Raw genomic sequence first — 16,429 nt, 5'->3', positions numbered from 1 at the left:
AAACAGTCTTCTCACCTTCGTGGCCTAGTCCTTGGGGACATCATCTCATTCCCAAGTATGTGGTACCGTCTTGCTTCATGCAACAACTGATAACACTCAGGAGAATTCTGGATCAATTGGTCCACCTCAACTGTTTGAACGAAGTAGTTGGGATGCAACAGGGGGAGTCTCACATGTGTCAGGAGCTCATGCAGTAGTGGTCTTCTCAGATCAACAGCACGATAGACCCAACGCATGACGGCTTCAAAAACCATCTCCTCTTTACCAATAACAAGTTCATCACTACAAATATAATCAATAAGTTCATCTTTGTCAAGCTCAAGAAATTCTTCATGCTGAGACACATCCTCAAAAGTCTGTAGTGCAAAAGTCTTGCATTTCGTGAAGAGTGTTTTGAGTGAATGGGTATCAGCAAAGCGCTGGATTCCTAGGCAATTACAAGGATCAAGCTGCTCCTCTAAGAACTTGGCACATGCATCACGGAGAACACTGATCTGAAAGAGGCTTGATGTTTCAAAGAGATATTGTACATTCTCTGTAGTAATCTTCACCTTTCCAGTATAAACATACTGCAAAAAACATTCCATAGCTTCAGCTAAAATACCATTGATTTCAACCAACATTTCTCGGCTTTCTCTGTGGTCATTACAAAACATAGCTCTGAAGTAGCTACTACAGGCTGAGAGAACAGCTCTATGGCAAGGAAATTCTTTTCCTTCCACACAAATGATAACATCTGTGAACAAGCGGCTATCTCGGAATTCATTAAATATCTGGAGTATGTTTTCAGCATGGGATGATCCTGAAGAGAAGTCAAAAAACTCACGGCCTGTCAGGGATTTAGGGTCCATTTCAAAAACTTTACGCTTGGTTGCTGGTGAATCACGCACCCCGAGATCCTCTCTGTTTAGTCGTCGTCCCAATATTAGGACCATTGTTACATCAGTTGACTATATTATTGCTGAGAAATGACTGTTAGGGATCTTCTTAATGTGGCTAGAGGTAAAAAAAAAAAAAAAAGTGAAAACATTTCAATGTGCAAAAAATTCAGTATTCAAATTACATACTTTCATTTTGATGTAACACTACAACAAAATCATATTACTACATTAATATTAATATACTTTATACAGGGTATAAAGTGCTATTTCATTTTAATAACATTTTCATTTGCACAATTAGAACATTGGGGTAATTTGCAATAATACTCCTTAATCTCCCCAGCTGAAAGAATACTATGTACTCTGTGCATTACTAATAACCTTGTCTTCCCTTTTGCACAGCTATGTTTCATCCACTGATTGTACAATCAAAATACTGCAAGACACAGAATTCGACTACATTCAGAATCCTAGTATGTGTCTATTATCTTAATGTAGTGTTTCTAGAGAGGAATTCAGCTATATCTATCAATAGCCTTTAAAAACATGTATAGTTTGACCAGTAAGTTCCTTTCTAGCAATCTATACTAAGAAAATAATCAGGATATGTAGAAAGATTTATCTATAGAGATATTCAATGCTGTTTTAATAAAAAGTACTTAAAGCAACCTAAATGATCTACAATAGGGGATCAGTTAAACCACAGAACCACAGTACATCTTAAAGATGAAACATAGTCTATGCAGCCATTCAAAATTATGTAGCCTATTTAATGACATGTGGAAGTATTAACTGGATAATAAGTGAAAAGCAGATCATAAAACATATGCTAAAAAAAAAATAGAAAAACTTATATATCAGTGTATTTAGGAATAGGAAAAAGGAGACATTTATGCCAAAATGTTAAGTGACTTATTTATCTTGTTTTTCTCTATTTCCCCCAAGTTTCCACTATGAGTATGTAGTACTTCATTTTTAGTTCTAAAATGTATGTTATCCATGCCCTCCTTCCTTTCACTAATCAGAAACATCCCTTAAACATCCCTCAGCAGTGACTATTCATAGGTAACTACTGGATTAAGGCACTGGACTATAGCTATCAGTTCTCTTAGTTTTTATTTTTAAGGTTGTACTTCTCCTACTATCTTTTCACATCTCCGTAAGTTGATATATGATCCAAAATGCATTTGTGATTGGCTTAAGAACACTCAGAATCTCATATATAGTCATTTCTAAAGATCACATGTTCTTCCTAAAATATTCCAACAGACATTTAAGCCTAATTATGGTACATAAAGAATAAGTTGCATCCATTTTTTAAGTTCTTATGTGACATAATGGGCAAGAAAACATGAAATAACAAAATCAAGAATTCATTCTACTATATGTTCTTTATATTCTTATTCTGATTTTTACTCTCCTTTCTCAATAACCCTGACCCGGATTTCCTAGTTCTGATATTCACAAGATAATGCCAACTTTCGTCAATTCTCTCATTGAGTTTACTCAATTTTGTCACTTTCATCACTACCATCATCAACAAATTATTGTATGCTAATTATTATCAAAATATTGTGCTAGTTCTGTGGTTTAGAGATATAAGATAACTGCTTATGAGGGTTTAAAAACTATATAGTTGAGACAAAGCACATTCACAAAAAGATAAATAATATATGGCAATATAGGCAATATGATGTCACACTGGTATGGCCAGCATAGTTCCCACTTAAGCTTCTATTAAATGCTTTTTACCTCTTCATATGAATTAGTACTTACTCTTCCTGAAGTTTAGGTGACAGGATTTTCCCTGGGCATATGTACATCAGTCTATCCTAATTGTTTAGGGAAAAGTACCTGGCTGTTAACATCTTAAGGGTACCTAAATGCTTGCATTCTGTACAGAATCTTTTTCTTTTCCATTCCTCTCTCCATCCTCCAATTTTGCAGGTAAAGTCAGAAAAAATTCCTGCATTTTATTAGTCAAATGGAATAAAAACAAGTAAAACAAATATTTCTTTTATTTGGGATCACTAGGTGGGGATTCAGAGACAGTATGTTGATAGGGAATCCCTGCTGAGGGCATGTGGACTACGCTGATTTGAAAAATCTTAAAATGACTGAAGAATGGTTATTTTGGTCCCCTCTAAGAATCCTGGCAAAAACTGAGGAAGTTCTTGGAAGTCTAACATATTAGGCTTTAGGAGCTATTAAGAGCCAAATCTGTGGACTAATTGTGTATCTACTAGTTTGATGAAATCAGGAGGCTGTATTTCCTTATATGCATTAAAAACCAAGACAGAACATTACTTTTTATTTTTTGACTGTTTACCATGTAGCTGGCACTTTCTAAACTCTTCATATGGATTATTTATTTAATTTAATCCTCATAACAACCCTATGAAGTTGTCACTATAATTTAAAAAGCTGGTTTATAGCTGTAGAACTTCACATACAGGATTAAGACAGATTTTTCTAAATAGTCAGGAACTATTAACAAAGTGAATAAAAGACCGATAGGGATAAACTTTACTCAAACATCGAAGTTAAAACAAACAGACAACAGAAAATTTCAAGTATACAAATACACATGAATTTATTTTCTAAATGTATAGCAAAAGTCTGTAATATAATGAAACAGTGGAAGCTCATGAAGAAAGCTTATTTAAATGAACACAAAAGTAAAAATAAACCCAAGAGAATGCTTGTGAATGGCTGATTTTTACAGCAATGCCAATAAAATTACTACCAGATATTTAGTAAAATTAGTTTCTATTAAATTCGAGGGACTATTTGTTCATACATGTTATGATCCAAGTAAGCCAGATTTTGAACTGTAATCTAATTACACTTTGGAAATTTTGGGTGACAAATTTGCCTGAGAACAAAGTAAAGCTTCATTTTGTTAATTAATGAATGTAATTACATCTGAGTTTAAAATATTTTTATTATTTGTTTTAAAATTTATTAACACTAACCAAAAAAAAAAAAAAAAAAGGAGTTTCTTCAAATCTCTTTTAAGATTTTCCTGATTACTTAGAGAGTTCATGTTTGCCTCATTGTAGCTCATTCAGCTTTTTGGATTACAGTTGACAAGGCATATATGTGTACATCCATAAACACATGCACATATATATGGGTTAAAAATTTAAAATTCATTTATAAGACATATAATCACTTCCAAATTCCAAGCTCCCATATATGGGCAGTAGCATGCATATCAAATATGCTTTTAATCTGAAGTTATCTTGATAACAGTTCAATATACAGAAATCTATCCTCCAGAGCATTACTATGTCTGAATGTCAATTTTTTGTTGTTGAAACTGCAAAAAGTTCAATGCATATATCATAAGTGATAAACACTCAATTATGATAAATATAAACAAACTGGTGATGTAAAATACAACCTATATTTTAATATTAATGCTTTACTAATCTAAATTCAAATTATGGTTGAATTAGAGACAAGTCAGCTTCCTAAATAGAGATCTTATTCTTCATATCAGCTTATTTAAATTTTTATTGCATTTCAGGTTCCAAAAAGTTTTGCACCAACTATTGCTTTTGACTAGTGATAAGAATTACTGGCATTAACAACAAAAATCCTGAGCTTTCTGCCTCCATACGTTTTTGTTTTTTCCACATTTAAGTGAAAATGTGTTCTGAATGCAAAACAAATAACATACTGCAAGAACTAATTTTCTTTTTGGCTAAAAGGGACAGGTAAGAATACACAAATGAAAAGATACTCTGTTTTCTGTATCTAATAATCTTACTGTATCTGGTATCTCCTTGCATCTGACAAATTTGGAAGTAGCATATAGAGTGAGTTAAGTGTTAATTCAAAGCTGATTAAAACTTTATAGGAGTTAAAGGTCTGTCTTTCATGCTCTTTTCTGCCCCTTATTTTCATAGCTGGTTCCTTAATTATTGATCAATAAGAGGCCTTCTGCTGGTTTTACCCAATGTAAAATTAAATATCCTAGATTAGAACAGCTATAAAATCACCTGCTATTACAAAGTATTCAACGTGACAAGATATTTGTTTACTGCTTTGTTTGTAGGAGAGACTCTCTCTTAGACCTGGGCTGTTTCCTTCCAAGCAGCTTCCACCTGGCTTTTTAGACATTCTCACTTTCTCTGGACTTTCTGAGAACTCTCCCATTAACCAGTCTGCACATCAGCACAAAATATAAACTCTTCCTAGATAGAGTAAGTGATTTGCACAGGAGGGTCTTAGAAAGATGAGATGTCAAAGTTAATCTTTTGGGCTTCTAGATGTAATTTATTAGCCTTTGTTTTCCCATGTTACAAAAATGAAGTATTTTAACTAGTAATGGAAAAAGTAAGCAATTAATTAGGCATCTCTGGACAAAAGGAAAATGTTTGTTCTCGGAAACATAATTATGGAAAGTTGTATCTAGATAAGTTTGTGGATTCAAGGATGATCAGACTGCCATGTCAATGGCTGACCAATAAAACCACATGATTTGTCTAGAAAAGCTAGTATCTCTTTTTCTCCCTCATTTCTTCAGGAGCTTTATTCCTGGAGCTACACTGTCATGCGAAGGAAAGATTTTTCTTAACAGAAAATTTTTCTAGTTAAGGATACTCTAGGGTTTATTTGCAACTGCAGAGCTCACCCTGCTCCCCTAAACAAAAACAAAAATGAAAACGAGGAGATAACTTATTTTAGTGTCTCTAAGACTAGAGGAAAATGTAAAAGAGGGACTAAGAATAGCAAGAAGTAGTAAAAAGGAGTGGGTAAATACTTTATTTAGTAATGGACATGACTGTGACACTGCCTTCCTTTATGATCTTGAGGATAGAATTATTCCCTGTGACTCTGACTGGCTCAAATGACTGCTGGTTAAGAAAAGAAAATGGTTTAGATTCTCTAAAAACAATGTTTAAATAGTTTATATATTATGAATACCTTTTTAGCATTTGCTTGATCAAAACTCCAGTCAAAATATTTGTGTTGTTTTAATTTCCAAACCTAAAATAAATGGAGAACAGTAACATAGAAATCAGATACAAATCACTTCATGTAATTTACTAACACGTTGAAAAAGTTTTTAGTAGAGGTTAGTTTCTGAATGGAAGTTAACTTTTGCATAGAAAATCATTATTGAATAACAATTCCTTAAAGCAAATTAATAATTTTATATTTTATACTATTAGTTTCATTATTTATCAACTTCTTTACAATTTACCCTTAAATAAGAGTTTCTAAGTGAAAGATGAATAAACAAACATTTGTGTCCACAGTAAACTAATGGTGGCATTGAAATGAGAAAATACATATCCTGTGATAATTCTGCATTGGCTAATTGAAGAGTGTCTGGTAATAAATATTTCATCTGAGTTTGGAGCCATTAAATAATTCTGAGTTGGTCTATCAAAAGCGAATAGTTAATTATTATGTATTATATAACAATGGAATTAATTTCAGAAAATTTACATATTCCGGGTAATACAAGGAAAAATTCATTTTTAATTCATAGTTATCTATATAGACTATACAGATTACCCATATAGAGTCTCCAAGCTTATTAAATGATTATTTTTAATCTTTTAATAAATGCATACTTCTTCCGCTTTGTTGAACTTTATATACACTTAGTACTTGTAGAAACCAACTAATTCAGTACAATTTCTTTTTCTTTTTCTTTTTTTTTTTTTAGTGGAAGAGGAGGAGAGGAATGCTTAAGGGAAAATACTATTAGTACCATGAACTGTGCACAGAATAGCAGTAATATTTAAACACAAGTGGTTCTGGTTTCTTGCCCAGATCTATAAATAGAACTCATAAATTCTTAACAAGTTTAGGCAAATTCAAAAAGTTGATCCTGAAGACCAAGATATGAACTACCGATTTTTTTCTACAGATGTACACAGACACATGTCTATACCCTGATGATGCTATAAATGTTATCTTATGTATTTCTTTACTTGTAGAAGTCAGTCTTATTTGTATGTACCCTCAATAAAGAATATTTCAACTTGGTCTAATTAGGGGATTGTTAGTCTTAGCTAAGTGCTTCTTCCCAATGGACAAACAGATCCTGAGCCAACACAGAGATTCCGGTCAATTCAAGAAACAATTATGGAGAGCCTACTCTCTGTCTGGCACTGAGGTCACAAATATTGGATTCAGATCCAATTTTAAACTCTGTGGGATTGGCTAAGATTACAACCAAATAAGAACTCCAAGACTAATAAATTCGACTTCTCGGTATTTCCCTAGCAGGAAACAAGCACAAATTGGAATGGATTCTTTCATGACTGATCTGGTCTTAGAATTATACCTTAAGGAGCAGAAGAAGGGCAAGGCAATTCAAATGGACATTTTCTGCAGGGCTTTTAGGTAATACTTACCAACCTAATAGATAGTAAGGACAAGGGATAGAGGAGGTCAGTGTACAAAGTCCTAAGGAGATATATAATATCAGAATTGATTAGAGGGTAGCTGTACTGCAACCAAGTTTATTTTTCCTTCAGAATGCAGGAATTCTATACAAAGAAAGAAGTTACTATCAGCCTTAAAGGTAGTACAGATTAATGAGGGGTTTATAAAGACAAATATCAGAAAGCAAAGGAAACCAACAACATTTTGACTAACATGGTCCCTATAACCTGCAGTAGTGAACTGACACATGCTATGCTCTACACTACTTCATTTTCTCAAATTTAACCTTGAGTGAAGAGCTACATAACAGACAACAAAAAGACTAACCAAGAAGAGGTTCATCTTTAAAGATACATAGTAAATCAAAAGAAGCCAGAAATAACTGCAACATAGTAAATCCAGAAATAACTGCAACATAGTAAATCCATTGTTTAAAAATAACTAGAAATTGTATTTAACCTGGTACTACATAAAATCAAGCAGTTTTTATAAATTTCAGATATTTTTGCCCTATTTTCTCAAAAGGTAATTTATTTATTTGAACATTTGAACTTTTCTATTTAATGGCCATTTTAAACAATTATAAAACTTACACTCTTAAAATTTCAATTTAAAGCTTTACTTGGAGCAATGGTTCCTGAATAAAGTTTTACAAATGTAATACTTAAAACCCAGGCTTTGTCTACGGCCATGCCACCCTGAACAAGTCTGATCCAGTCTGATCTCAGAAGCAGGGTCGGGCCAGGTTAGTACTTGAACGGGAGACCACCTAGGAAGACCAAGTGTTGTAGGCATAAAAAAAGAGAGAGAGAGAGAGAGAGAGAGAGAGAGAGAGAGAGAGAGAGAGAGAGAGAGAGAGAGATTGTAAAGTGACAAGGTCCTTGCAATTTGTGAGGTCAACCAAGGGTTGCCTTGCCTAAAGAATAAATAATATAGAAAGGAAGGAAGGAAGGAAGGAAGGAAGGAAGGAAGGAAGGAAGGAAGGAAGGAAGGAAGGAAGGAAAAATCCAAGCTTCAGGCTGCTATTTTCAACATTTCTAATTTCTTAATGGAACCATCAAGAATATATTTACCCACTTAAGATATCAGAAACCAATGAAAACCTTGAATTTCTCTGTCTAGAATGATAGCAACTAGTGATTATTGTCTGTTAACTAGAACCACAAATGGTCAATACATTAAGACCTCAGTTAATGAGAGAAAAATAAGTAAGAGGTATCTGATGATGAAAATTTAGGAGCGCTAAACAATGTCTGACTAAACCATACAATTCTATAACTACAAAAGAATACTATTTTTTCCCAAATCACAGAACAAAAAAATTCGAATTTCTCCATCCAGTGTTTCTGTCCCTTGCCTTAAAACCTTTGGTTACTAATATTCCCCTTCCCTTAAAGGAAGAAAATAAAATTGTTACTCATTAAACATCATACCTGGCATTAAGCCATCCTATTGAGACTACTCATGCTTCTCAGTAGACTAGACATATAAACTTAACTGGTTTTATCTCACTAATGTTTCTTTTAGGTAGTTAATGCACTGTTTTATTTTTTTTAAAAAAAGACATATATATATTATAGTTATGCTTTCTGTTAGCAAAATTGTTTTGGGTTCTCTTACTAGAATTAATTAAATTTGCAAGGACACTACCCAGTGCTTTGCTACTTGAACAAGTTTGAGATTCAGTATTTTAGATGACTTCTCCATGTATGAAAACATTTGTAAGTCATGATTTTTATTTCTTTGTGGTGACACAAATTATTTACAAAAATAACTTTCAGAGACAACTGAGTAAAGAGTAAATCCTAATCATATTTAAATACAATTTAGTAGATTCTGAGATATGCCGAGTAATGAATTTAGGCAAAGTGACAAATTCTGCAATTAAAAAAGTTAGTTTAGCTATTGTGTTTTTAATAGAATAGGGTTTTAAAATGTCGAGGGTTGTCAAGTGGCCACACACTCTTTGAATCAGTTACAACAGAAATAGAATCATATAAAATGTATTTTTATATACTGCACTTATGAGGATATTTTCTTTACATTTTCCATTATACAGTCCATACCTATTTATTGAAAAAGGATACCCCAAATTTCTAGATAAAATATATATATATAAAAATAACTGCAGCCATTAGTTAATAAATAGTATTAATTTTTCATTAGGCTTGACCTTTGGATTTTAATGAAATGGCAGAAAACAAGGAAGTTAAAAGGAAGTTTTCTGAAAAAGCATTAAGGATTTAGGAACTTGGACAAAAGCCAGGAAAGTTTAAATTAAAGCCGATAGCCCTAACTCAGACTACTATTTCTTCTTCCTGTTTAGAGACTAAGTCACAGGCTTTCCTTTGACTAAGGAGGCTTTTGAGAGGTTGTTTTATATTATTTTTTAAAGGTTAGAAGTTTACATTTTGTACATATTTAGATATGTTAAAAGCCCTGAGCACACAAGTGACAAGGTAGAGTGGGATCACAAAAGCTGTTCCTCCTTGTGTAGTCATCTCCACTTCAATTTAAAAAAAATATAAAAATGCATAACCAAGGAGAACCATCATATTCAATTCCTGCTTCACCCAGCGAGCTCAATCTACCTTCTACAGAAATGCATTAAGTTTTCGGTGAATTCCTACAGATTTACAGGAAAAGAAAATCTGATTAAGACCCGAGTACCCTATTTCTAGGATCTCAAGAGATTAGGAAAACATCATCTTCAACCCATTATGGCTAAAAATATCTTGAAGATTTTATTAGTCACTTTATAATTTTAAGACAAGACATTTACAGATCACTTACAAATTCTGAATTACCACGGGGATTAATACCAGGAAAACAACTCATTTAAATCGGGGCATAGAAGAATCTCTACTTTTAGGAGGATATCCTGAGGCCACCTTTCGTAGGAAATCTAATTTTACAACTTAAGTCGGCAAGATGCAGATGTTAAATCGACTTTACGTACCCAATAAAAATCAATCTCAGCTGGTGAACCTAAACGTTCTGTAGCTGCAAATACTAAGACGTGACTTCTTTAAAAAGCTGCTCGAGAGCGTGATTAATCGATAAAATCCACGAAAACTGTGACAAATCACCCCCTCTGGGTGAATGAGGCCCCCTAAAATGTGGCGTTATGGCCCTTTTTTAGCTATTTAAATCTTGTATACAGAACAAATTCACAAGAAGAAGATGTCCTTCCCATTATCCTGGCAGATAAGGCGACACCAATTAAACCGTGCTAATTATGAAGTCCAGGAGAGCGAGCAACTGCTGGCGTTCCCAGCGGACGCAGAACTGCCCCAAAGCTGCGGCAGAAACCGCGGCGCTCACGCAGGGGCGGCGGGATGGCTCGGACTCCAGCCAGCGTTCCGCGCGGGAGCGCGCGCCGCCGGCTCCGCTCAGGCCGCAGCTGCACGAGAGACGAGAGCGCGCGCTCCCGCGCGTCCTCCACATCACCTTCAAGGGGGCGGAGAAGAACTGCTAGGGCAGGACCACCTAGCGACAAGACAACCGCCAATAAACACTCGGAACTCGCTCCATTGTCTCCGCCCACAAGCCGCCGCAGGCGCCCAATCCAGGCCGAGATAACAGTCTGCGCCCCGAGCGTCCAGAACTTGGGAGCGGGGATGCTAGGAACTAAATTAAGAAACCGAGTCCTGGAGTTGTAGGAAGGTGGGGATGTTAGGCCCGGACTCCGTCGGCGGAACGCCCGCTCCCCCGCCCGCCCCGGCTCCCCGGGGACGGTCGCTCCAGGGCCGGGTTCCCGGCGCGGGCCCCGCCGCGATCCGTGGTAAACAAAGGCTCGCAGGGTGTGGGGGCGGGGGTAACGGTCAGGTGACAGTGCCGAGCACATTTCGCAACCGCTTTAATGGGGCCTCTCTGGTCCGTAGTCTGGGGACGCACCTTGCCCCCGTCAGTCCTCCCTGACAGACAACAGTCGCCCCCACCAAACGGGAAGGCTTGATTTGAGGCCTTCTCATTCTCAGTGCTTCCTTCGATTAAAAAAGAGCAGCACCCCTTCCGAAGCCTTATGGCAACATGCAGGACCCGTCACCCCAATCCTTCTCTGCAGCGGCCCCACCCCTAAGCGGCGGGGTAGCTCGCACCTGCTACCCCCAGCCCCGGCGGCCATGCCCCTCCCAACCCGCCCCCCGCGGGGCGCGTCAGCAGCGCCGCGGTTCCGGGGCGGCAGTGCCAGGAGGCGGAGGTGCCCTCCCTTCAGGACTGTCGTTACCGAGCCAGGACTGAAGACCCCCAGGGGAGCCCTGGAGACGCCCTCATGCCAGAAAGAGGCCCTGCGGCCCCAGTCGCAATCTCTCCTTAGATCTCTCGTCTGGCTCCGAGAGGCCGGCCTCCGCTGGCTTCCCTCTTGCTGACACCCCAGTGGTCGTGAACTCTATCGCCCCTCCGCCCCCGGCTCTGGCCAGTTCCTCGCCTTTCCGCGGGTTCTGGAGCTGTCATCCCCGGGTACCTCTCGGCGAAGGCTCGAAGCGGCCAGCAGCAGTGGCCAGCAGCGGCTGCCCCCGCGGTCCCTTAGCAGCTAGCGGCGCAGCGCTCCCTCCAGCGCCGGCGTCTCCTCGAGCCACCAGTCTCTGCCACAGCTCACAACAAAGGAAACATGTGACCGTCCGGGCCAAAACACTGAGCATCACTGATCTTTGGCCAATCCGAGTGGGCTCCCGCCCCGGGGCACCCTGGGAGGTGTAGTTCCCACTCCGAGGGCGATCACGGAGGCCACTTGGGTTTCCCACTATAGAGCGTTGTCCGGTGCAGAACCGGAAAAGAGCCGGTCAGAGGGCTGCTTGTTCAGAAATACTGTGTTTTAGGTAGGGACCGGTTAAGAAAATGCATCCGTGTTAGGAGCCTAGTGAGAAACCTGGGTCGTATGTTTATTGCCACGTCCAAGGCAAAAGCACGTTACCAAGAAGTTGCAGAAACTTAAAGCTTTGATCAAGGCTTAGAGATCTTTTTAAATAGCCAATTATGAAATCTGAGAGCCTGAGCGGTGAAAGGGACTAGAACCCTGGTCGCTAGACGGCGCAGGGAAACCGTCTTTCTTTAATCTGTTCCTATCACCTGTATCAAATCCCAGGTTAGCTTTTTATTTTAGACGTGCGTGCAAATCAAAATTGTGCAAATCCCTGTTTTCCAAGGCAGATCTATTCACCAAAAGACATTATTTTGTCTCTTTGTTTCTACAAATATCTTTTTTCAAGGGTGGGTGTACCTCCTGACTTTCAAATATTTAACTAGGTTTTGGTTTCTGATATCATTCTCTTCTTTATGAATACAGGCATGCCTTTATTAAATAAGGGGTGTGTTGCAATGACCAGAGATGTATATAACATAGAAGGTCTGTGTCCAGGCTTTTTAAACATGCTTTTTAGGCCTCTTTTCTATCATTAAAAATGCAAATGCGTGCCACTTATTGAGTTCCTGCTAAGCTCCAGATGTAGTGTTAGGCATTTTACATATATACTTTATTAATTATTAATCCTCATAATAACTCAGGAAGATAGGCATTACTATCCCATTTTACAGGTGAAGAAACTAAGCCACAGAGAGGATAAAGAGTTGGCCCCTGGTCACTCAGTTATTAAGTGGTGAAGCTGGAGTTCACACATAAATTTTAAAATAATTTTATTCATGTTAATATAGGTATGCGATTATCTTTCTAAATAGTTTGTTTACAAAATTAAATACTACAAGGCTGGTAGTGTGACAGCAGTCCCGTTTCCCACCCTTCCCTATTTCTGATTCTTCAGAAGCAACTACTTTCAACTATTTGAACTATTCTGGTATTTACGTCTATATTTCCATATAGCGTATGGCTATTTCCTATTAAAGAAGTTGTCATCCCTGTACCCCATCCTTCCAATATTATAATTCTGGTTAAATAATTATTTAATGTTTACGTTATTAAGATTGTATTTATTATTCAATGCTGAGTCAAAGAGTATACAATTTCTTGTATGAATTTTTGTTTTTCCTAGAACAGTGAGCACCTGTTGGTCCTCACTGCCTTGATAAAGTCCCAGTTCCCTGGAGGTGCATACAAGGTTCTTTCTGATGCATCCTGGGGTCTACCTCTGTTCCCAAACACCAGACTCAATGAATGAAACATAGTTGCCCAAAGGACCCACTCTCTCTGTCTCTAGGCCATTTCCATCCATATCCTCCTCCCTAGGCCTCCTTGCTCCCTCCTTCCTTTCACCCCATTCACTAGGCTAGTTCCTACTCTTTCTCCCAGGGGTCAGCTTATGGGTCCCTTCTCCTTGAGGATCTCTACTTCTTGATGTTAAGGGAAACAGAGAGAAAACAAAAAGTGCCACTGGACCCCCTGGGATCCAGTTGAACTTGGCTGCATGACAAGTTCCTCAGATTCTCTTAGGGCAGATTGGTATAGGGTGATCAATCACCACTGAGAGAGGAAGGAAAGGAGGGCAGCCCTGGAGACAGCAGAGGCTTACTGGTGGGTGTGGGAGCACCTCAAGCAGCCAGAGTATGAGTGGTTTCAGCATCGGTGAAGGACCCTGGAAGTTAGGCCTAGCCCACAAGTCAGTGAGCATGGCCAGGTAGCAGCCATTTTCTCAGCTGGGACCGGAATATAAGCAGAGCAGTCAAGCCCAGGGAGAATCTTCTGAGATTAAGCTGTAATGTGATTTATTTTATGTAGTGTTTACAATCCAGGTTGGCCTGATTATTTGAAGGAGACAGATACCTGGAGTGGGGGCAGCCTCTCCTTTTGGGGACATAATATATTGTTCCATGTTCTGTCTTCTTGCAAATAGCACATGACAGTCCTTGTTTTGCTTTCCAGAGCATCCCTGACAGTTTCTAAGGTTTCAGGTTGCCAAGCATCTGGAATTTCTCCAGTGATTCATTCTCTCTCTCTCTCTCTCTCTCTCTCTCTCTCTCTCTCTCTCTCTCTTTCTCTCTCCAGCCTACTCTTTTTCCCCCATGCAGACAATCATCACTACCTAAACACTTTCACATGACCTGCTGCAAACACTTTCGGACTGCTCCACCTCTGCTCTTGGTCTCATACTTGAAATTCTCCTGTTCCCAATTGTAGTAAAAATGTTGGTCCTTTTTAAAGGCTCCTCTCTGATGTTACCTCTTCTGTGGGGCCTTCTCTGATTCTCTCCTCTCTCTTCCATTGACTGTGAAGCCATGCGCACCTCCCTCATCCTTTAGAATGGGACACTCAGCTCCTGAATACAGCTGGGTCCTTTGACTAGCTATGGGCTTGGCACTTTGAGCTCCTCTCCTGCAACAAATCCCAAAGCACTGATGAATGGAGATTTTACAGAAGGTTTCACAAAGAGAGAATTACATGGCATCGAATACCGCAAAACTCCGTAACAATTCCCTTTAAACATCTCTGTTGTCTCGCCTCAGCTCCTCTCAGCTACTCCTCTTTTCTTGCCAGACACACTCTCTCTGGGCCTCTCTCCAGCCAGCAGCTTGGGTTTCCTCCTTTTCTATGATCTCTGCCACCTTCCTTCTAGACAACCCTCACCCATCTTTTTTTTTCTCAGTAATTTCCATTTTCACACTCATTACCTTTTAAACAAGAGAGTTCTAGTTGTCAGAAGACAGAGAATATCATAAATAACAAATTAGCTTTGCCTCTCCCCATCCTGTATTCCTCCACAGACATATTTAACATCTCGACAAGTGTGTTACATAATACCCCTCAGAGTGTTGAGTGAAGAGAGGAGTAAACACAGTACACTATTTGCTCATGGCACCTGAGTCTCTCCAGTCTTGAGGCCCACCCCTTCTCTTCCTTCTCCTTTGGTGAGGTTAGAGTGACTCAGCTCTGAAGCCTTTTTGGATGCAGAGGTCTGACTTTCCCTAGCTTTGTAGCTACCAGAAGAGTTTTGAGTTGCTGCTCTGGGGCCCCACTGCTACCCCAACCCAGTCAGTCATGAACTCCATTAGACCAGTTAAAACTTGGGGTCAAACACAGTAGCATTAGGATTCAACAAAGAAAGATACAGGTGGAAAAATTTTCCATTTTGAGATTGGAGAAAGAAGGTATGTACCTCATTACACCTTTTCACTTGGAAGATGAGCTCCCTCTCCCCTCCCTGAGCTTTGTTCTCATCAGCACAGTCTGCCAAAAGGTGTCTTTCCTCACAACTGTAATAAAAGTGAGCTTTCTATCTCCTGGGAGTGGGGTGAGGTAGGGTGGCAATCCTTGCTTTGTTCTTGAAACTGTTCTTCACAGGTTAAAGTGGATGAGATGCTAGGAGTTGGTGCATCTGTGGCCTCAGGATGCTGTTTGGACCCAAATTTGCCCTACTATATGCAGATAAGGGTGACTGGTCATCATCATGACACCAGGGCTCTGACCTAAGGGGGCCGAAGCATACTTGCATCCTCCCTGTACCATGAAGCGAGTCCCTGCTCTTCTCTTCATTCTTTTTCCCCGAGGACATCTGATTATACCTCCCTCTCTTCTTCCTTAATTACTTCCCCAGTGGCCCCTCTGATCTCAGAAGAAATTTGATAGTTTGTCAGCTCTGACTGTTCTAGGTGGGCCTGGTTTTCCAAGGAATACCTCATTACACCTTTTCACATGACCTGCTGTGAAACCCTCCTAGGTATGAACACGTATGGAAAATGTCTCCTCTTGCTCTTGGCATCTGGTCACAAGCTTAGGCCAGTTTTAAATATGACCATGTTCCTACTCTTAGCGCTGCTCAGCAATCTGTCCCACAGATGGCTATGAGTCCATATAAAATTCCTGCTGTTGGCCCCAGCAGACTTTGACTTCATCTCCAGTTTCTTGCCACCCTATGACATTTAAGAGACATGTACTGATTCCAACTTGATCTTTTTATACTGTACCTGGCACTACTCTTTCAAAAGCCTGCAGTTTCTGAGAGTGTGTCTTTTCCATCTGTGGTTCCCTTTTGCTTGGTGGATAGCCCTCCCAGGGATTCTTTAGCAGGTATGAAAGGACTGGATGTGTCCAAGAATATCTGCTTCAGACCTCTCCTGTTCTTGAAAGACCCACCCAGTTTCTTCAGAAATCAAGTCTGTTGATGCTGGCGCACCCTTCTCCAGTCTAAGAATTCTCATGTTAGTAAGCTCACCTGATGCATTTTTACCAGTCCAAAGTCTGTGTGTCC

The 16,429-nt window shown here is 39.1% G+C and overlaps 1 protein-coding gene across 2 annotated transcripts in view; it reads right to left on the bottom strand.

Moving 5' to 3' along the window:
* Positions 1-11,894, bottom strand: part of KLHL24 (kelch like family member 24) — a 36,456-nt gene extending 24,562 nt beyond the window's left edge. The window contains exons 1-3 of one of the 2 annotated variants that reach the window (XM_016137998.2): positions 11,758-11,893; positions 5,817-5,879; positions 16-996 (exon numbers count right to left, since the gene is read on the bottom strand). In XM_016137998.2, coding sequence (XP_015993484.1) covers positions 16-935 — 920 coding nt within the window. In that variant the 5' untranslated portion in view covers positions 936-996; positions 5,817-5,879; positions 11,758-11,893. Of the gene's footprint in view, positions 1-15; positions 997-5,816; positions 5,880-11,757 lie in introns of both variants that reach the window. The other variant, XM_016137999.2, reaches the window with a different exon arrangement.
* Between the last annotated feature and the right edge of the window lie 4,535 nt (positions 11,895-16,429).

This window comes from Rousettus aegyptiacus, unplaced genomic scaffold (genome assembly GCF_014176215.1).
Source record: "Rousettus aegyptiacus isolate mRouAeg1 unplaced genomic scaffold, mRouAeg1.p scaffold_m13_p_4, whole genome shotgun sequence".
In the NCBI taxonomy this organism is placed as follows: Eukaryota; Metazoa; Chordata; class Mammalia; order Chiroptera; family Pteropodidae; genus Rousettus; species Rousettus aegyptiacus.
This window is presented reverse-complemented; position numbering and strand designations above follow the sequence as displayed.